This window comes from Crocodylus siamensis, chromosome 1 (assembly GCF_052110815.1).
Source record: "Crocodylus siamensis isolate JL-2025a chromosome 1, ASM5211081v1, whole genome shotgun sequence".
Lineage (NCBI taxonomy): Eukaryota > Metazoa > Chordata > Crocodylia > Crocodylidae > Crocodylus > Crocodylus siamensis.
The window spans coordinates 46,216,852-46,240,062 of NC_143395.1; the positions used below are offsets into that span (position 1 = coordinate 46,216,852).

Genomic DNA, 23,211 nt, shown 5'->3' on the forward strand with positions numbered 1-23,211 from the left:
TTACATCATCTTGTCTTACCTTCTAACTCGTATATCTTATATCCAGGGCAGGCAAAATAAGGCCCACAGGCTGCATCCAGCCCCACTAGGGAATTTCATCCAGCCTGCAGGTAGGCACCCACCAATTAAGTGTATCCTGACTGGCCCAGGGCTGCCCCTGCTGTGCTCTGCATGATGCCAAGTCCCACCCACTCCCACTGGGGCAGTGTGCTGTGTTCCCACCCTCGGCCATGTTTCATAGTTTCTAGGGTCGGAAGGGACCTGAGTAGATCATCTAGTCCGACCCCCTGCCATGGCAGAAAAGAGTACTGGGGTCAAACAACCTCCTGTTAAAGACCCCCAGGGTAGGAGCCAGTACCACTTCGCTTGGAAGTTGGTTCCAGATCCTAGCCACCCTGACAGTGAGGTAACGCCTCCTGATACCTAACCTAAATCTACCCTCTGCCAGATTGTGACTGTTATTCCTGGTCGCTCCTGGTCATGCTCGGGGAAACAGGGACTTCCCCAATGCCTGCTGGTCCCTCCTGACTAGTTTCTAACAGGCCACTAGATCCCCCCTCAGCCTTCTCTTGTGGAGGCTGAACAGGTTCAGGTCCCGTAGCCTCTCCTCATAAGGCCTGCCCTGCTGCCCACTGATCATGCGAGTGGCCCTCCTCTGGACCCTCTCCATGTTGTCCACATCCCTCTTGAAGTGCGGTGCCCAGAACTGGACGCAGTACTCCAGCTGCGGCCTGACCAGTGCCATATACAGGGGGAGTATCACCTCCTTGGACCTGCTCGAGATGCATCTGCGGATGCATCACAAGGTGCGGCTGGCCTTCCTGACTGCATCCCCACACTGCTGGCCTATGTTCATCTTGGAGTCAATGATGACTCCAAGATCCTTTTCCACCTCTGTACTGACAAGAAGGGAGTTCCCCAACCTGTAGGTATGGTGTCGGTTGTTCTTCCCCAGGTGTATCACTTTGCACTTGTTGGTGTTGAATCCCATCCTATTCTCATCCGCCCACCCTTGTAACCTGTCTAGGTCCTATTGCAGCCTATTCCTCCCTTCTAGCATGAGGGCCTGGTCCCTGGGTAGAGCCAGCATGCACAACTTTTGGGTAGGGCTACTGCTGCAGCTGCCCAGGGAACTGCTGGGCATCCCTGGCCTCCAGTGGCTTCGCCTTCTGTCCCTGCTGCAGCACTCCAGGCAGCAGGTAGGGAATTGGTGGTATACATGGGGGAAGCTGCAGTTGGGTGGGAGGGTGGGGCCCATGCCATGGCTGAGTGGAGCCACATGCTGCTGGGGATGTCATCCTGCCATGGGACATGAGCACCCTGAGGGTCCGCCGCCTGCTGCTGCTGCTGGTGACAGGGGCTGTGCACCAGGAAGGGGGGATATGTGGGGAGGCCTCCACATGCACACCCTACACCCCACCACACCTCTACACAATCCCCACCTACATTTCCCCACAAACCCTACACCACCCTCCACCCCCATACCCCACTCCATATACACACCCACCCCCAACCACACCTGCCCCACACAATATACAAGAGTAAAACTTTATTTTGAACTATTACACAATTGCCTCTATATATACTATGGAAACACACATAAATTAGGACAAAATATTTTTTGAAATACAATTAAAATATGTTATAGTAGATGTTTGATTTAGTATACGATTTGTTTTGTTTTTTTCTGGTTCCAAGTTGGCAACCACCTGCTCCTGAAAGGAATACTTCAGGGCAAGGGGAAGGACTTCCAGTGGCAAAGGTCAGGGGTTGGGGCAGGACTTCTGGTCTCAAGATGGTGACCAGGGGACAGAGTACCTGTCAAGGGGCAGAGCCACTCTTGCGGCCCTCGACAGCTCACAAAAACTCATTAAGCAGCCCTCTAGCTGAAATAATTGCCCACCCCTGCCTTATATCAAAACAAGAGTGATATTGCAGTAGTATTGATGAACTAAGTAAACAATCCTATGCGATAAAAGCAAAGGTATTTTGAGATTCATGGTTTGAAGATGGGTATTTCATTCCTCTGTAGCAATACAGCAAAAGAAATGGTCGAAAGAGAGACGTTACACAGAAATCAGAGAAACAGTGTCTCTGACAACACTATCATAAAGAGAAAGCTGTGAATAAATGAGAACCATGCTCTAAATAGGAAAGCTGTCACAGTACGTGTCCTTAAACCCCAATGGTTTGATACCATGACAAAATAACAACATGAGACTTGAGTGAATCAACAAAACATTTTGGGTATCTTAGCAATCACGACTGACCTATGCTTAAAAATCCACTTTTCACAAGGATCCATTTACCTACATTTTCATAGTGCCAGTCATTGGCATATAAGACACCTGGCACATATTGTATATATAGTGAAATTAACACACAATTACATTTATGGCTGTAGGCACAACTGTGAACTTGCCACAGTGTAAAATCAATTAGCTCCCCTGTGAGGGGCACTCGTAAAGCCTACCACCTGCAGCCATACATGATCCAAGAATCCACCAACATTAGCAAACAAAGTATGATCGGAATTTGATGCCCTGATCCCAAAAATCGCCCCTCCTACCATGCATGTGTGGCATGACAGGAGGTACAATTGTTGGGATCAGGGAATGGATCCCATCGTGCCATTAAATTAACATACACTGGGTCCTATCCAAAAATTATCCAGACTCCACATTATCGCTCCCATCAATCACATGCACAAATTAAAAGAGACCATAGCTGATGAGATGACTACATTTTATTATATCATTCTGCACATAATATCATATGAGGGGATTTTATGTGCCCCAAAATGCGATTGGCTTCCAGTTTATGGACTGAATCAGGACCAAGGGTGTATGAGTATTAATCTCATTAATCTGTTCCTATAAAATTAATCTGTAAGTATGAGCAGCATTTGGCAAATCCATTTTCTCATGAGTTAAATTCTTCATCACCCTGCATCTGATTCTAGTTTTGTCTTGGTATCAAACCATTAGAGCAACCTACAAAGCAGTACTTTGTATTCCACCTAAGAAGCAGATAAGTGGTTATACTTAGCACAAGCAGGACAGCTGCAAAAAGGGAAAAGAGTTGATTTCTTTTCCCCTTTTGAAACATTTACCCTCAAAGAGCTTACAATATGCTGTCAAACTAAAGGTCTCTCTTTCATAAACAGCACCAAACATATGTGCATACAAAAGCATAACAGTCATAATCAAACACATATTGTTTTGGTTGCATATAAAGTGAAAATAAAGTAATGGTTATGGTACTTACTTTTCCTTCACAGTCTCCTCAACTTCCTTGAATTTCTTTGACAAGGAATTTACTTTTTCTGATACCAGTGCTTTGTCCCCAGGGAGACCATGAACAGAAAGTTCTTCAAGGAGTTGTTGTACAACTTCAAGATCTTGCTTATGATGTGCTATCTCTATACTAGTTTCCTGAAAAAATAATAGAAAGTGTATTTCATATTAATCAACTGTTCCTTAATTGTTATCAATTACCTTCTATATTAGACTTTGTGAACAGTTTTTCAAAATTCAATCCTTAAGTCTTAGTTCTACAAAAGTTTGGAAATCAGCTTGGTATATTGATGTACTACTCCTCTATGAGTAAGAGTAGAAATCTATACTATGGAGATGTACGGTACCTGCATATACTGAGAGACTTCAGTAACATTTTTTCTTGGAGCATCAGTCTCATTGAGAGTCTGAATTTTCTCATCTAAAAATGACTGCAGTTTTTCTGACAGATTTTCAAACAACTCCACTTTGGTCTTCAACTCCTCCATCTTTGCAAGTTTTCCTTTGTGTTTCCTACTTGCTTCTGAAAACCGTACAGAAAGCTCATTCATTTTAGCTTGCAGAGAGGATGCAGTGGATGAATCTGCTGTTTCCATAAATGTCTTCACTTTCTCATTCATGGCATTTATGCTGCTGTGACGTCCTGCAATATCTTGGTCCAGCATCTGAAATGAGCAAAAGTGATTGTGTTGTGCTTCTAATGGGATCATAAGAAATGAACTGCTAACTCAGGTTTACTGTACACAGCAGTGGTTTTCAAGATGTGTTCTGCTGAACTCTTGGATTTGATGACAGGTCATCTGGAGTTCTGCACAGAGATTGGGGGTAATGACAGAGTGAGCTGGGAGGCAGTGCACTGCCATTTTGGGGCCAGGTTGCCTGGCTCCATGCCAGTATTTAGAACAGAGGTAGAGATTCTGCAGCAAAAGGGACTTTAGGAAGTCTGAAGACTGCTGCTATAAGGTAATAATTTAATACAGGTAAATCCTCAGCAGATGTAAATCAGTGTAACTGCACTAGAGTCATTAAGATGTGAATTTGTCCTTGTATTTTTTCCAGTACTTCTGACTATAAGCACTAAACACTTTCATTCATTTAAGGTGTATAATTGTTATTTAAATTACATCTTGAAATTCTTTAAGCATTATCTGATTTAGTATGGAAGTATTTCTTTCGAAAATGTTACTTACCATACTTTTGCTAATGACATCCTGAAGAGCCGATGAATTCAAAGGCACTTGCCTTTGTTCTTCAAGACTCTTTTCAACACCTTCCATCCAATCAAGCATTTCATCCAAACCATCTTGCACACTAAGTGACCGTGTTAAAGTTATCTGGAGCTTCTCATTCCGTTCATTCACAGACTTGGATAAATTGTCATATATGCCCACAATGTCATCTAAAAGAAATAAAGAGGAAGTTACCAAATGTTTCCCTTAATTGTTATTTACTTATCAGACTAAATTCTAAGATTCTATCTCTATTCTTGCTCAGTCTTCACTCAGGCAGACTTTAGTTAGAAAAAGGTTGGATTTTTAAGTCTAGCTAAGGAACGCACAGGACAAGTCAGGTTATGGGGGAAAGGTATCTTAAAATGCATTTCCAATCCTCTGTCTGAAAGCCACCATTTGTAGGACTGGTCTCCAGGCTAATATAACATGCCTGTCTCAAAGAAGTGCAATGACAGCTGAATATTAATGAAGCAAAAGTTATCCCAATGATACACCTTTTCTTCCAGCTGTACTATCATCAAACGTGTCATCCTTCTTTAAGATGATTCTTCATATTAACTTCTATACCTGCTCTTTTCCCTGAGGTGCGTCTTCCAAAGCCAGATACACTGTTGGCCAGAATTCACTGGTTAAGTGACTTAAATTGGCCACAACACACAGGAGTCCCTAACATGTTCACTTATCTAGACTATCCCCCTTCCCTAAGCAATTTTAGTTTTTAGAGTACATTTTCCTGTGTTTTGTTCAGCCTAAATTTTAATGTTTAGGTAGTGACTAATGATCTATTTTTCAGGTGGTTGTGCCTGGTCAGTACTAGATCTCATTGGTACTAGTGCCTTGATCTTGGATGTTTCCACAATGTCTTTCTTGTGATTTTCCCAGCAAAGCCAATGTTGATAACACATAGATCTTGATGTGCATACGGTTCTAACATTTGCTAGCCATTTTCATTCATATTACCAATTCCATGTTTTCCCAGAATACTAGACCAATTCTCAATACTACTGTACATAGCCTTCATTGATTTGATGGAGGCCTTCAGTATAATCAACAGACAGGGTCTTTTTACTGTAGAAACTGGGTTGTTTCTCAAACTCCCTAATGGGACCCAGGTCCTTCCATGTGATGGGGAAGTGCTCTAACCACAAGGCTATTTATGGAGGAATAGGAACTACTGCTGGTACTTTACAGTGAAGTCTATACTGCCATAGGTTAGGGAGACACTGTTGTTAAGGTAGGTATCTTTCTGTTCAGGATCAAAGTCTTATTAGAACATTTACGCTACATTAGAACATATTACAGCAGCCTATATGTTTGCTTGGAAAGAGAATCTTTAGGCATGCCTAGTTGCATTAGTTTGGAAAACACAGAGACTAAGTTGGTGAAGCCTAAGTTTAATTTAACCCTGGATATTTACAGGCTCTGCAGTGGCTTTTCAGGATGCCAGATGCTGTCCCCAGCATATTAAGAGAATTCCTTCTAGATCAAGACCTGCATGTTAACCAGAATTTACTGACTGTGTGGAACAGAATTCTCCAAGTGGGGAGCGAGGGGAAGATTTCTGTCTCTAACTTATTTGGGACTGTGAAGCAGCAGTGCCTCAGTGATAATGAAGTGAATCCGTACATGTGGTCTCAATGCCTTAAAGCCGATTAAGATGAATTATCAAAGAGGACTGAGTGAAAGACACACACAGGAGGTATCCCAGAGGATGTAAAGGCCAGGATAGCAAGCTCTGTGAAACAGGGGTGCCAAATATTTCTATTTGATTTGCACTGTGGCTACTGTTACCATATAAAGGAAAATTACTACAGATTGTCCTACTTTCTGAGTCACAAAGACAAGTAAACACATTGAGAAAGTCCACAGATGGTTGTCTTTTTCAGCATTCATTGCTTCACAAATACATGTGTCCAGCTACACTGACCCCAGACCTTCCAAAATATAGAGATATCAAATAACATCTATCTTTTAGGCAGTTAATAAACTGTCAGAAACAAACAAAAAAAGAAGAAAGTAACAAACCAAATAGATGAGTCAGTTAAAAAGTATCATGGGTGAGGGGTGAAAAGACTAGCTAAGAGTAAAGCAAAAAAAGGAGGTTCAATAGGGGACTTTAGGAAAGAAATTTGTAACTGTAAGATGTTAAACAGATGTACTCTACTGCCTTCAAGGCTGAAATCAGGGAATTAAAAGGCTTAAGCCTGCATATCCAGTTTTCCCTTGTATTTTCAGTCTGCATACATGTTCTATTAATCTACTATGGCTTGACTACCAGGGTAGTAATAATTTCAGAGAAACAGCACATTCAGTTAGGTCATCTTTTGTAGTTGCTTCCCCCTCCCCTCTTCAGGCTGAAACCACAGTATCTGTCTTTACTGAAAAAAATGAGCTTAACAAGCCATTACTGGTGTGTACATTTCTTTATGAGAAATTCTTTATTCTGACCTCATATTCTGTATAACAGAGTCATTTAGTAAAAAAATGTAAATAAATAAATGTATATTTAGTTTGAACCTAATATAAGATATTTTACTATACTATACTCTCCAAACCTGCAAATACTTGGGTATGCAATTAATCTGAGATTAAAAGGAAGGGTATAAATACACGTAAAAAGGATTGGAGACAATAGCTGCACAAATGGATGAAACTGCTGAAAAACTGACATTTTGATGGTTTTTTAAATTTAAATTGGGAAGAATATGCTATTGCAGCTACAAACACCATGCATTTTCATTTTACCAAGATATATACTATACATGTGTATGTGCCTTAAAGAGTTTTTCCCTGCCTCTAATGAGTGCCCTCTATGCCTTTTAAAATCACTAGAAAAGACAGTGGTGAGACATACACATGAGCCTTCAGGTTCCAGACTTTGGTTAGTGTCATGTTACAATATAACCAGAAGTAATACTCTAGCTGATGGAAAGCATACTTAAAACAGGACATGGGAGATAATTTCTATGGCTGGCTAGTCTTTAAATGATTAGAATCATGAAAGAGAATGCAGGGAGATGGTCCTTGACATTGATTATCCCTCTCTTGCAGACTCCCCAGAATGACCTTGGCCAAATCACTTAATCTCTCTTTGTCTCAGTTCCCCTTCTGTAAAATGCAGAAAGCAGTAATTCTTTTCTGCCATCCTTTGTTGGCTTAGTCTGTCCTGAGCACAAATTCTTCACTGGAGACTTGAACTGGGGTGTGCCGATTCTCCTGCTAACGCCTGAGGTTCCTGGCTAGAGGGTCTTGACCCTCCCCTCAAGGTCAGACCAATTGCCATATTTAGGGTCAGGAAGAAATTTTAGCCATGGTCAAATTGGTATGGATTGTAGGGGGTTTTGCCTTCCTCTGTAGTAAGGGGCATGGCCTTCTATCTGGAACCTCTTTAGCATGTACTAACACCATTTTATCAAAGCAGGACATTGGCTGCCATGATTTCCCTGCTTTACCTGTGGCAGGTTAGGGTGTTAGGTCTATGTTGTGTCAGGGCTGAGGGTAGTCTTATGTAGAGTTTAGACTGTGGTTGTATGGGATGATTTGGATAGGGATGATCCTACCTCAGGCAGGGGCTTAGACTAAATGACCTCTGGATGTCCCTTTCAGTCCTAATTCTCTATGATTCTTTGCTGATGCAGCAATGCAACATCATTTAATTGATTAATTTCCATTTTTTAGATGCACAGTAAATTACTGAGCTGTAGTAACAAATGATCCAAAAAACACAGAAATGAAAAGAGACAGCGAGGATGGAACATCCATGTTTGATCTCCTCCAGCACGTAAGTGCAGACTCCTTCAACAACAACAGAAGGAACGGGAAAATAGTAACATTCTTACCCAAAGTTTTCTGGATTTCATCTTTGTCTGGAAGTAAAGTTCCTCTACTATCCAAAAGCACTTCTGCAGCTTTTTTGAGTTTCTCTACAGCAACCTGGTGATTAGACACCTGTGCCTGAAGAACCTGAAAAATTGCATGATTTTGAATTATGCTCCTAAATATACTAAGATGCAAGTGAACTTTTCATTGTTCTTTTGAATGCATACAATATAAGCAGAGAAAAAAAGAAAAAAGCATTTGCTAAGGATGTTGCAATAGCTTTGAAGCAACTCGGACTTAGTTCTTAAAAGACTGATTCACACACAGATCTGTTTAGTTCGGCAGAGGCTTTGTGCTACAAACAAGAAACTCCAGAATCGGAAAACATGCAGCATGATAAAACATGGATGCGGGTGTTTCTCCTGCCCACGCTCTCCAGCTTTTAGCAATATATCATTACTCCTGTCTACAGGTTTCCCTTAAAATATCATTTAAATTATTCTACTTAGTATATTATTTCATTTCCACAAAATCCCTGTTTACTCCTAGTTTCTCAGGCTAAGTACAGACAGTCCAAAAGCTTGAGGCTGAATCGAGTCAATCTTCCACTCAGTCTGAGCTGTGTAGAATGAACTGATAAGCAAATACACAGACATTTACTTTTGATTCTGGAAATGCAGCCACATGTCTACAGTGGCCCAGGCCAGAAGCTGGGAGGCCTCCCTGCTGACCTGGAGCAGACGGCTTGGGCTAAGGCTAGCCCGCACACCCTGTGAGGAAGGGTTTGCAGGAGAGGTGCAAACCATCCTGGGATGCTGGGGAACTGTGTATTAATTTGAATCTGGCGGGGATCTGGGACAGAAGTTCAATAAACTGATTTAACCTAAAATCAGTTAAGTCTGATACTACATCCATCCAGCTTTATCTTAAACTGGCTTCAGCCATTTTGAAAGCAGTTTATGTACACTGAACTTCTTTTGTGTTAAATATCTGAACCGGTTTCCAATCACTTATACCAGTTTGTGTGTAATTTCTGTCCCTAGCCTCAGCGGGTGCAGACAGAAGTGCAGCTCCCTGCTGCCACTGAGAACATTTTGCAGGAAATGTTCTGAGTTACAATGATCCCCTGAAACAAACAGAAGTTCACTATTGGTTCCAGGGGAGAGGAGAATCTAGCTGCTAGCTGAGAGCCTGCAGTTGGTTTCCCATAGCAATGGCCCCTCCTCTCTTCCAGCCTGTCCTTGGTTCAGAATGGGAGTGGGAAAAGGGAGGAGAGGGGGTTCCCCACCTGGCATTGGAGGGTGGAGTGGGTGTACTGGAGCCCCCTCCCCACCCCAAAGTGGGGCTCCCATACACCCAACCCAAACCTCCAGTGGGGGCTGAAAAAACTCCAGACCGAACTCCCACTACTCTCTTTCCCCCCTCCCATTACGAAAACAGGGACAGGCTAGAAGGCAGCACAGGCACAATTTACAGAAACTGTTCTGTTTTGAAATGTCTTCATCGGATCCTTCATACAATGAGAGTTCAGATTTTCACCCAGTCAGCCATTTTGAAGGTGTCTGGAGCTGTGCACTTGTGTTTGGTCACAGCAACACACAGCTTTCTGTGGCCAGATCAGGCAAAAATTGTCACTTCTGTCTAAGCCCAGTGTTCTGTGTTTCCTCCAACCAATGGGAACAATATAACTCTGATTATTTCAGTCTGCGTTTTCTATAATGTGAATAAATCAACTCTTCTGAACCTTTTATTTTTAATTATTTTTCTGGGACCAGGTATTATCTTTATCACACAGAAAGTGTGTACAATAGTCCACCTAGCTGAATAATTAAAAAAACCACATTTCCCTGTTATTCTGTGTTTTTATGCTTTATCTGTAGCTGTGTACGAGTAGCATACACCTTTCACATAAGTAACTTTCAAAATACTACAATATACTAATACATTCTTATTTAAGCAAGAATCTATCCTGTGAGAAATGGCCTAGGACAGCTTTATAAGTCCATATATGTTTTATGTATCTGTAACTTTGTCTTTTCTGTATTTTAGTGGTTAACAATGGAATCACAACATTATCAAAACTTTGGAATTTCCTAAGCTTTCTTTTACATTGTAAAAGATAGCATTTATTGTACAGGATTTCAAAGACCTCGTAGCTTACAAAGAATACCGACAAATAAATGAATAAGTTCCATAATAGGAAATCATTTTTGCTAGTCATTTAGGAAAGTCCAAAGTGGAAAGATACTTTCATGTGGCACACAGAAGCTAAAATGTTTTACTGCAGGATCCTCTCCCAAGCATTTAAAATAAACCGGACTCTCAGCAAATTACTAGATAGGAGATGAGGGTCTATCTCAAATTCTAGTGCAACTTACAATGTCTGTGACCATTATGGGTAACTGGTGCCACCTTAGTCAGTGGGGGCATGTGCCCACCCCCCAGCAACTAGTCAGCGACCAGGGGGATCCCTTTGCGGCCAATCTCACAGACTTGAGGGTAGGTGGGGGTGGGGGGCCATGATCAATCTCACCAACCAGGAAGCGGCCGCTGCGCTCGCAAAAGTGGCTGCAGCACTACATCCGGTGCTCCCACTCCCCGGCTGGTGCTCACACTGGTGGTCTCACCTGCCCCATGCCTGTTGCCTAAGCTGGGAGCACAGCCTGTCAGGGGGTCCACCAGCACTCTCAGGGGGTGCACATGCACCCCCGTGCACCCTGTGTGTTGCCGCTGGTAACTATGGCACCCTCTCCCTAGTTACTGCACTTTTAAACACGCAATCTTATTAGCCATGTTAACCCCTCTCTTACCACATAGATAAAATCTACTGTGCCTGATCATAGCATAATGTCCAAAGGCTCTTAATTCACTGCCTCCAGGAATAGTAAACCTCCTAAATTTAAGGTTGTTCTTCCCATGAAGAAATTTAACTCTGAATCTCTAAAAATGTTTTCTTAAAATTTAAAAAAGCTGCTTTAGGAAGAATCTAATCGTGCAAGAAAATCTTGCTTTGAAATATGGTTTTTAGGAAGTCGTGAAAACTGAAAACAGGGGTGATGCACATAAACCGTTATATAACCTTAATTATAGCAGTTGTTATATATGAACTATGTAATCACTCTAACAGTAATTATGACTGGAAAAAGGCAGAAAGTTGACCCCCAAGTTATGACCCCTTCCTGACATGAGATTTCATTGTTGGCTCTGGAGCCAATGATGATCTCAAGGATCTGATGTTAGTTTATCCAACATCTTATTTATCTCCTGTTTTACAACACTTATCTTAGTCATTAATTTCTGCTGTGGAACTTTACTATCTTTTATACAATTTTTTTTAAAGATACTTTTCCCTGATTTACCAACTGCCAAAAAGAAAAAACGGACTTTTTTAGCACAGTGATACAAGTTTCAGTGCAAAAGACAGATCTGCTGAACAGGTCCTGGCAGATACCAAAGCAAAAATATAACTATCTTGAAACAAGCTGATCATCATCCTTGTCTTAAGGCTGCTTCTCCTGGGGCCATAAACATTTTGGTGACAAAGTTTACACTTTCTTTGTTTACCTATTTGATAACTGTACTGTTTCATTTTTCTTATTTTTCATGTGGATTTTTCGTATCGTCTACTAGGGACTCTGAACTGTGTTTGGCACACACACACTGCAGTATTGCATTCACTTAGGATGCTGAACTAACAGTTAATCCTTTATATCACTTCTTGCCAAGACAAGAAAATAATTCTTGTCTAAAACCAGCATTTTAGTTTCAGCATTAGTATCTGGAGAATAGGAATAGCATGCTAGTTAGTATATGACACATTCTGATACTTCAGCTGCCATAAAACAGCTACAACATAAACAAAGTGGTATTTTCCCTATATTGGCTGCAAATACTGTGTTTCTTAAAAAAACCCATAACATAATGGAACACATTAGATGTTGATAGAAAGTGAGCTAGCTAGTGCCTAAGGCATCACAGAATATTTTGAAGAACAGTTAATCCCTATAAAAAGATTATCCCCACCTCACTGCCAAGGTCAGGGTCTGGCTGTATTATCAGCTGCATGTGTTGGCTTCAAGAGACTGCTTTAACTTGCAACTCCTGACTTTTTAAAAAATGCTCTTTGTTTTGTTTTCATTAATTGGCCGTCTTTATTCATTCTGCTTGATCCTCCTCCTTTGAGTCTTATGAGCCATTGCAACTTCCCCTCCTTCCTAACACATACTCATTGAATGTCTATTGTACCCTACGTAATCCCTGTAGGAGTTTCATAAAGCAGCCATAGTGCTCACTTCTTCTGTATCAGGTCCATGGAAATTGGCATTAAAAAGAATATATTTAATTTGAGAGGAGACAACTAAATGTCTAAAACCAGCTTCAGTTTGTAATTGGTGCTATTCCTGCTTTTCTATTGCCGAAAGCACAAATGTAATTAATCACACTGAAGTTCAGGTTCCGAGTTCGCATTTTTAATGATGAAAGAATAATAAACATTGCTTTCCTTTGAAGTCTGATGATCACTATAACATCACAGTGACATCTATTATTCTGGTGCGTTGTACCAAAGGACAACACAGTCGCAGCTTTCATTGTTGCCATGTGTGAGATTTTTTTCCCTACCTTGTTCTGACTGGGGATAATAACAGCACTCCTTGCCCTGAAGAAGCTGACTATTGTTTCTCAATATGTTTGTGAGCTAAAGGAAACACTTGTCTGGTATGAAATCTGTAATAGTTAAGAAAGGTAATATTGACTGAACCAGCCCTTTCATAAATGATTCCAGGATTGTGGACTATTTTTAATTACATCGTAAGACATACGTTGAATACCCTATGTAGCACTGACAAAAAGAGTAGGTATAGAAAAGTAATCTTGCCAGGCAGAAAGCAAATAAAGACTTGCACAATTGAATTATACATACAGTAGGAGGCAGTTTAACAGTTTTATAAAAATCCAGGGTAATTCCAAAATCAATAAAAGTTCTGTCAATAACACCAATAGGGTCAAGGGTTCATAACAGGATGTTTTTTGTTTTGTTTTAAAATGCATTTTGCTTTAATTCTGCTTCTAGATCTGTGAACTTGAAGGCCTAGATTTTGCTTGGGTTTGCCTTCTCATGTGACCCAGGAACACTGGCCTCTTGTGACAAAATCTACCTAGAGATGTTGATCACACTGATACAAGGTACTCTCAGCTTTAGCAGAGGCCTGGGCCTATACCTCAGTAGGGAGAGATACAACCACTGCACCCCAATCTTCACCAGCATTGTATCTATGTAGCCCTGGCAATGATGGAAAGCTGCTGCCCTCTGCTGGGATTCTCCAAGAAGGCTACAGCACACAGTGCAATCACTCCTGCTTTGCTCTTCTGGTGAATCTTCCCCCCACCCCAGGCAGTGCAGGAACCTGTCCTGGTGCAAACATGTGTGACACATGTTAGTGGGGGTTCAATCAATACCTCAGAAGTCTGTTCAGACATGATGGAGTTCATCAATCCTTGTATAAATCAACTCAGATGCAGGAGCTCTAGCCTACTGCTATTCTACCAAAACAGAACCTGTCTCTGTGGCTCCCTAACTCCAGCAGCACTGGATCAATTCCTGCTGTTGAACAGAGCGCACACAGTTCCTTCTGGCACAGGATTTTTTTCCATTTACGTAGCTGGGGTCTAACTCCATTAGCTACAATGAGGTGAACACTTTTCTGTTTTGTCTCCATTCATATACTGCCATCAAGGTAGATAGCCTTCGGGTGCAGACAGAAAGGACAATTTTTACCTCATTTTGGCCACAGAAAGCAGTTTATACCTGTGACCAAACACAAATGCATGGCTGCAGGCAGCTTAAAAAATGGCCGATCGGGTGAAAATCTGACCCCTCTGTTGCATGAGGTATTAGATAAGACGATTCAAAATGTAGCTTCCTCTGTAACTTCTGTCTGCTGAGCCCCCAGCCTGTGGCTGTTTTCAGAATGGGAGGGGGGAAAGGCAGCAGAAGGAGTTCAGCCTGGGGGGGGGGGTTCAGCCCCCAGGTGGGGGAGGGCCTCCAATTTATCCACCCAACCCTTCATCATTGGCTGAGGAGCCCCAAAAATGAGCTCCCTCCACTGCCTCCTCCCCCTCCCATTCTGAAAACCACCAGTACTGGCGGGGAGCTGGGCCATTGCTTTGGGAACCTGGCTGAAGCCTACAGCTAGATTCCCCTCCCCTCTGGATCCAACAGTGAACTTCTGTTTGGTCACTATTTGGGGTAATGTTGTAACTCAGAACACTTTGCAGAAATGTGCTGAGTTACAGATGGGAGCTGCACTTCTGTCTGCACCCTGAGTTAATGCCAAAACCCTCCTTGTTTTGTTTTTGGTAAATAAGCGACAGCCTTAGAGACAAAGAGGAGACGTAAATTATCCCATATCATCTTACTGCCTTCTTCTAAAGCAGTTGGTATTGGACACTGTCAGACAGGATTGACCCCAGGTCTGATTCAACAAGACAACTCTTTTGATCCTATTTAATAACCTCCCAGCATAAAAGAAAAGGGGTAGGACAAAATAAAAAAGAAGAAACCCACAGAGTAGGCAGTGAAAGGTAAGAGGAAGATGTTCATTTATCCACTAATGAATAGTCTAAATCCTCACAAACAGTGCTCTCACAATGACACAATCCCCTCCTAGATGATAATTCTTCCAGCTTCTACCCCCTCACCTGATTACTGTTGGTAAACATTTATCTGTTTCCACTTGTTTTTGTTCCTCACCACATAAACCAGTCCTCATATTTTTTATTTTGACATAAAAATTATTAAATGAGACCTCTGATAGCCAAATTCAAGGATTATATGGAACTGGGTGTATTCACGAGAGGCAAGAATTGGACCCTTAGGTTGCTTGCAGACATTTTTAAAAAACCCCAAAAAACAAAACCCGGCACTTTAAACTCTGCACACTCCCACACCAAACCCAGCGCATACCCAGAAGAGGCACTGCAATAGTTGGACCTGGCTTGCCCAACATCTGTACAGATTGGGCACTTTGGTGGGGCTTTTTTGTTGCTTGAATCTAATAGATGACTGACTCCACTTTTAGATAAAAATGCCAAAAGCCCTGCTGAAGCACCCAATCTGTACAGATGCTACAGAGCTGGGTGAACGTAATGTGCTTCTTCCAGTAAAGAACATTTTTTTCTAACATCTGCAAGTAGCCTTAATTACTTAGATGATGTCGTATTTTCCTGATTTTTAAATAACCAGCACCTCCTTTTAACATAAGGGTGTTTTTACTGATTTGGAGGGCATTTTACCTTGGTTTCTTCTAGTTGCCTTTGGAGATTTTTAGGATCCACTGCAATTGTTTCAGACAGTTGTTTGCTCAAAGCTATTTGAGAAGCTTGAAGACTTGACAGAAGACCTGATGATGCATCTTCATAATGCTGGTACTTGTCTACAAGGTCTTTAAGGTTATTTCCAAGGATATTGCACTAGAAAATAAAAGAAAATCCAGAAGCTAAAACATATGTACTTCATGATTTTTTTTCCACATGAATAAAGATAATTCTTGGGTATTTCAGAAAATGAAACAGTTGTTCACTTTATGATTATTATCTGTCTTACTATTATCATCCAGTGCTTGTATTTGGATGTTTACATTTTGACACCTAAATGTAGCCATTGGGAACCAATGTTCAGCATCTCTAAATATCAGAATATCTGTTTATATGCATACATATACAGATGTAGGTACCTATTCTAAGGCACCCAACTCTGAAAACCTCGACAACTTTAACCATAGCACTATAGGTTTTTTTATTATGAATGTAAGGCAGACAATACAACACATACATTTTAAATCTGTAAATTAATTGCTAATAATTATTAAATGGACTATTTGTGCAGAGGGAGAACTAGGCAAGAAAACTATACATGGTATTGCCTAGGCTACATGATGTACATCAACTAAAACATTACAAATTACCTAGTGCAGGGGTTCCCAAACTGTGGTATGCAAGAGACCTCTGAGGGATACACAGGAGAAATAGTGTAATAGTGATTTTAATTTTCATTATAATAATACTTGGCATTTAAGGGGTTAAAATATAAAGTGTAAGCTGGTGGGCAGCTGGTAAATCTAGAAGGGGGTAAGCAATAAGAAAAAGTTTGGGAACCTCTGACCTAGTGGAAGCTTTGCCATAAGGCCCTGAAGTGCTCACTAAACTCAACAGCTGCCCGACTGAATTGTTCTGTAGGACTGAGATGTAAGCAAGTGCTTAGAAAAAAGTGGATAAGGACATCATGTCTAACAAAGATTAAGCCTGATTCTGCTATATTACTGCAGCTCAACTTGATGTCAGCTGGGGTCACTCTTCACTTTCATTTGTAGAACTGAGGTGCATATATTTCATACTGTGACCTAACCTTAATATAGCCTAAATGAAGAAGCCTAAATAAGGAAAAAATACTTTAGAGAAAAAGTTCTGAATTATCTATTTTATCAGAGGTTTTCTGTTTTCTGAAAAAATACGAAGTTCAGTATCATTGGAAACCCAGTTCAGAACACCACTGAGTTTGTGTTACCATGTCTGCAATAAGAATTCATATCACAATGGTAGCCGACCCCCAAAATGTGAGCAAAAGGGGACCCTGTTTTTCAGCAGTGATTTATTTACTAAGTCTGAACCTCCTAAAGAGCCTTAAAGGACATACACCTTGTTTTGTTTTGTTTTTATAGATGCTGTTTTTTCCAGCCAGAGACACTGAGATTCCGCTGTAAAATGCTTTCAGACATCATATAGTCCCAAGCAGTAAAAGATTGGGCAAATTTTCTAGTGTTTGGGGAGATACTTTTCATAGACAAAATACTGTGGTTGTATAATATCACAATATTTATCTTCTACTTTAAATATTTGTCTTCTGAAGCTCAGAAGAATATTTCACATTTGCTACTCGGTCTCCATCTAGTGGCTAAATATTAAAAAGACATTTCATGTATCTTTCCAAGTATCTAAGGAGCACATTTCTCACAAGACAACCACTCTCTCTACAATCTCTCAGTACTAATCCTCAAAGAAAACTTACAAAACACTTCTCAGAGACAAGAACTCCACTTCATCAGGCTCCTGGATACTAAAAATCATGGACTAAATATAGACATTGGATTTATAACCTGCCTGACATCTGAATCCCCAGTTACCCCCTTCTCCCCCATACCCAGCCTGTCTCTCACCCACCGACTCCTCAATATACATCTTCACTGACTGCCTGTTTCACATGCATACCAAACCAGCCTCTGGCTTCTTTTTCACTCCATTCAGGCAGAGCATACATCAACTGCAGAAACTTCCTCAGTCTGACGAAGGGTTTTTAAACCCAAAAGCTTGCTTAAATTTTTTTTCCAGCCATTTAAGTTGATCTAATAAAAGATATCAGATTCACCCAAAGAACCTTGTCTGTCTAGGGACAACTAGCACCTTGGTACAACGGCCAAGTTTATGCACAAAATAGTATATATTCAAACACACTCTAAAGCTGAATTTTTTTATTTATATTTAAACAAAAAAAAAGAGGGGTGGGGCATCTGTCCAAAGCTCTTACCACTCCTGCAACCAATTTACTGAAACAAAAGTAAAGTATGTCTTTAAACATCTTCATGTTTAAAATTCTTAGAGACGCTTAATTTAATGAAGAAATGTCTAAGATTTTTATTTTGAATATTAAGGGCCAGCCACCACTCTCTGGGCACATCTACAAGCACCTATACATGTACACTGAGGCTGCTCTGATGCACTGTAATTACAATGAGTCAGAGCAGACTCCATTAATTACCATGCTCCAGTAGACTTCAGTGTCATATGTATCAGCCCCTGTGCAGAAAAATGGCCATGAGGGTGCTTGAACTTCAATGAGCTTTAGTTAAAGCACCTCCACCAACATTTTTCAGCATGGGAACACTGATACACGGGATGCTCCGGGCACTTTAATTGGAGTGGCTCATGGAGCTGCTCTAGTTAAAGTCCTGCCCCTCCCCCCCCAGCATGTCTATAAACATCCTACATGTGCAATTAACATTAATGTGACTGAATAAGTAAGTTTAAGCATAATTATTGGCTGTGCTGCTGGATACACCTTGTATCCGACAGGGTTATACAGCAGCAGAGTAAATTAGTCTACTGTGCCCTAATTCCTGCACGCTTGTAAGTGATGACACTTCACTGCACATCGGATTAGTCTGCCACATAATAAAGCATCTCTACACGCACAGAAACACCAATCATCATCTGCTGATATGAATGCACACAAAACAGAAGCTGTTTAAAAATGTTAAATATCTTTACAAATATGTCGGTTCCCTCGCCCAGAAAAGTACCATTCTCAGACAAATCATTTAGAGCAAATCCAATGTACAAACTGTAGAAGTTTGGATTTTACTTTTTATTCCAAGTCGAGAGGGAAAATGAAAATGAATTTTCCCAAACATGTGCAGGGAGGCCTATTCACAAGCTTTCAAAAAAACAGATTAGAATTTAGCTTGATGATGAAGATGTCGTGTCCTTAATCAAACTGTGAAAATGCAATTATGCAGAAGCTCGGTCATAAAACCATAAGAACAAGGAACGGTGGCCAGGAAATAAAGGATATCCTCTGTTGGCTTTGAAAACTGCTAGTGCCTAAAAATATGCAGCCAGAGAACAAACTTTGAGGTGCAAGAGTAGGCCTTAGTGCCATAAGCATCCTAGCCAAAGGCTGGCACTTCCCACCAACAAACACAGTAGCAGTAATAGACTCTGCAAGACTCTGACTTGAAGCCACAGACTCCCAAGATGACATGAGCCCTAAGAACCAGTAGCAAAACCAGTGTGGGGTGATTGGGGGAGTTCCCCACAGTACTGATCCTGTGGGGAGAGGGGTGTTCACAGAAAAATAAAAGGTGCTGCCACAGCTACACAATCTACCAGTGGTAGAGTGGGAGCTGGAATTTGCTGCTGCCCCCATGGCTCCTGCTGCCCCAAACACCTAACTGCTTTGTTAAGCCTCTGACAAGGACACAGAAATAAATCTCTCAAACAGATACATGCAACCCTGATTTATAACTAAGATGTTTTCCTGGTTTTGTCAATACTGGACACTAAATAGAGTGCCAGGTGTTGTTATCCAAAGGCCATTCTGGGGTCAGATACAAAATGAGCTTGGTGACATCAATGAAGCATCTAGTGAGCAGGTGTCCACTAGGCTAATGGTCATAAGAGACAGAATTTCCTCTTCCCTAGAGGTATAATTTTAAGGCAGCTCTGATGCACATTAGCAGGCCAGCATGGAGAATCTGCTCTACCCATACTGTGCCTTTGTAGCAGACAAATGAAAGACTCTGAAAAGCATTAATATTCACTTTAAAAAAGAAAATAAACAATTATTTCTAGCACAATTATTCACAACACAAATTTAAAAAGTCTAGTGAGATTCTGTAAATATGCAGATGCTGTCCTATGGCAAAAGAATTAGTCTGCTCCCTCAGCAATGGGTGTGTTGGAGTGGAAGGGGTCAGCAAAGGGAACACGAACCACAAATGCCATATCTAGTCCTGTCCTGCAGGAGCTTTCCCACAGAAAACAGATATGAATTAGGGCTGGAGGACAGACTCCCATCCAGATCGTCTACATGTACAGGGCCATCACAGGATGTTTCCCCAGGACATCTTTGAGACTGCTAGGGTGGCAGATAACTAGGCTCGGCAGAAGAGTATGGAATTGCTCCTTTAAATCAACTGGTGTCTGTGAACTGCTGCCAAAAGTGGAGTTTAAACCAGGACAAACTAATTTAGGAGCTCAGCTAGACTAAGGCTTTCTATCAAACCTATATTTTTAATACTAATCTTGTCAAAGGTACGATTCCTACTGTAATTGTTTTATTAGTAAGACAAGAGATTGGCTAGCACAGGGATGGGCTACTCCACTTGCCAGTGGCCCCAGTGGTAGTGGCTCCTTCTGGATGCTGCCACTGGACTAAGCCCCACTGCCTGCGCACCCCAGCCTGTCCACCTAGCACCTGCCACTAGAGGCAGGACCCATGTGGGCAGGGCATGCAGCCATAAGGATGGGATGGGATAGGATGGGATGGGGGTGCAGCCAGATGCAAAACAGGTGGGTGAGGCCGGGGAGACCCCAGGATTTTGAGAGGGCCAGGAATGAGCCTCTGTGACAAATGCGAGTTCTGCAGTCAGGGGCACACATGCGGCAGATTGCAGCTCTGCCCCAGCTCTGGCCCTATACTGTCATCACCTCAAGATCCCAGCCCCAGCCCTGGAGCACATTCCTGCCCACATTCTCCATGCCTGGCCCACACCACTCCTAGCTGGTCTCCATGGAGAGCCCAGGAGTGTGGGGCTATGATAGTGTGGCCACGTAGGCTGGGACAGAGCCCCAGTTCTGTGGCCCCATGCTGTAATGGCCCTGTGCTCCCCATGGAGACCGACCGGAAAGCAGTGCAGGCAAGAGGCATGGAGTCTGGCCACCAGCTGGATCTGCCATTTTTCCCACCCCTGAAATAACACATAGAAGGAAACATTACAAAATACACTTCATGGACAGATATAGTATCTAGACCAATGAGAGGGGCCAGTGAATGTATTTCCTTCTCAACACGTTACTCAGCCTTGCTGCTTTAAGAAATTCAGAGATTTTTAAGACCATATGGGACTGCTAGCTCATCTAGTCTGACCTCCTGTAAAACATAAGCCATAGAACCAAATAGTATGATTTTGACTGAAGCACATCTAAGAAGGTATCCAATCTTGATATGAAGGCCTCAAGTAATGGAAAATCTACCACTTTTCTTGGTAGTTTGTCCATTGCTTAACCTGTTATTCACCCAAAAATTTTACAAGCCAGCTAGTCCTCCCTTAATTTATTTGGTGGTAAATAAAACTTACCTTAGTGTAGAGAGATTTGAAGCGATCTGAAGCACTATCCAGTTTATTCTGTACCTCCGTGTAAGTAACTGAAGTATCAAGACCATCTCTGTCAACCTTAACACCTTCTCTTTTGCTACAAGACCTAGCAGCATCCAAAACTCTCTGTCCAGAAATTGTAATGTACCGCAAGTCACCTTTGTGAGAAATAACATCTTCTGAAAAACTCTTTTGTCTTTTTAGTTTGTCCATGATACCACTGAAGTCAGAAGCACCAGCCTCCAAGTTTTCCAGTTCTTGTTCTGACACCCGTAGCCAGTTTTCAAATTCATTATAATCTGTATCAAATTTCTCAAGTTCTTCCTGCAGAGAATGTGTTAACTTCATTTTCTGTTCTGACTCAGCTAAAGCAGTTTCATACTGTGCCTTCAATTCCTTCATATTCCTTTCCATCTTCTCTTTTTCTTCAAGAGAAAGATAGTGGCCTTGTTTCTCAAGCAGAGCTTGCGCAGACTGAGTTGCTATTATGACAGCCTGCTGCTGTGAAATAATTTTCTCATGTTGAGCCTACAATAGAAATATAAAAATGCTATGATTACACCTTCATACAGGGTTCCATATAATTAAATGCTTTTCTTTCTGTTTTGACTGATCAGTTAACACTTTTAAAGCAATCTAACTAAACATGCCACTCCTCTTTATCATATAACATCTTCAAATTTTAGTGGTACTTATGGAATCCTAACTGTATATAGAAGTGAAGCCTTTTGAGCATAAGTGGAACTTGGAAGTATGCTGATGCTTATCAAAATAAGAACAATATATTCATATCTCTATAAAATATATCTAGTACAGTGAAACCTGCAGAATAGTCCATGATTGAGAGGAAACCCCCATCTCAGAAGCAATTACTTTAATGTTTTCCAACATTTTTTACTTAATCATTAGAGTAGTCAAAAATTTCCTCATTGACTTGGATCACTGCCCAAAGCAGGACTCTATAAAAAGTGCAATGGCAGAGGTTGTCAACTGGGGTATGTGTACCTGTGTGGGTACTTGGAAAGGTGATACAGGGTATGCGCAGGTGGGCAGGAATGGAGCAAGGCGGGGGCGGGGGGATGAAGGCAGCAGCGCCCCTCTGAGGACAGATGTGGGGCGGGGGGGGGAGAGGGCCTCACATGTGGCGGTTGCCACCACTGCCTCCCACCATCCTGTGCTGCCACCCACCACCCTGCACTGCTGCCTCCCAGGAGCAGGGTCAGGGGGGTGAGGGCAGCTGCTCCCCACTGTGGGCCACGTAGGCACCACCCAGCCGGCGGCTCCACAGGCTGATGGGCAGCGCATGATTGGCCGGGCACAAGGCCTGTCAGCAGCCCATGGAGCCGTATATGCGACTGGCCATGGAAAAGTGGGGCATGGAGGTGGTGCAGGGCAGTGGGTGGCAGCGGTGGCAGTGTACACAGGACGGTGGGTGGCAGCAGTGGCACAGAGTGGTGGGTGGTGGCAGTGGCTGCCTCATGTGAGCCTCCCCACCCCCGCTGCGTCTGACTGCCACCACCAGAAGGGGTACATTTGTTAAAAAAGGTTGAAAACCCCTTATATAGACAGTTTTTTATATGTTAAGGTATTTCTTCACCTGTTGCCTATGCTATAACTGTTTATTCAAACTGTATACAGTGCCAATTACATCAAGGGAAGTACACATATTTCCTTTTATGTTTTGAATTACTCATTATCCTGGTCATTCCTCATTTTATTTTTCCATGCTTCAGTTTTAATTAATAGTTTTAAAGTACTTATCAAACATCTTTATTTAAAGAATGCTGGTCTTTTTGTCATAAAAAACTGATTCATGATGCATGCAATATTAATTCAGCCAAGTTAATACTTGTAAATCATACAAGTTAGAACTACATTCTCAAACAATCTGAATTATGGCATAACCTTTCATAAAACCTCAGTTTTTGAAACACT

The 23,211-nt window shown here is 41.7% G+C and overlaps 1 protein-coding gene across 22 annotated transcripts in view; it reads right to left on the reverse strand.

Annotated features, from left to right (window-relative positions):
- The window catches only part of DST (dystonin), a 486,590-nt gene that overhangs the window by 132,929 nt on the left and 330,450 nt on the right, over positions 1-23,211 (reverse strand). For all 22 annotated transcript variants that reach the window (XM_090034292.1, XM_090034349.1, XM_090034342.1 and 19 more), the window contains 6 exons: positions 21,259-21,804; positions 15,641-15,817; positions 8,368-8,491; positions 4,487-4,695; positions 3,644-3,961; positions 3,268-3,434 (listed from right to left, as the gene is read on the reverse strand). In XM_090034292.1, coding sequence (XP_089890418.1) covers positions 3,268-3,434; positions 3,644-3,961; positions 4,487-4,695; positions 8,368-8,491; positions 15,641-15,817; positions 21,259-21,804 — 1,541 coding nt within the window. The remainder of the gene's footprint in view (positions 1-3,267; positions 3,435-3,643; positions 3,962-4,486; positions 4,696-8,367; positions 8,492-15,640; positions 15,818-21,258; positions 21,805-23,211) is intronic.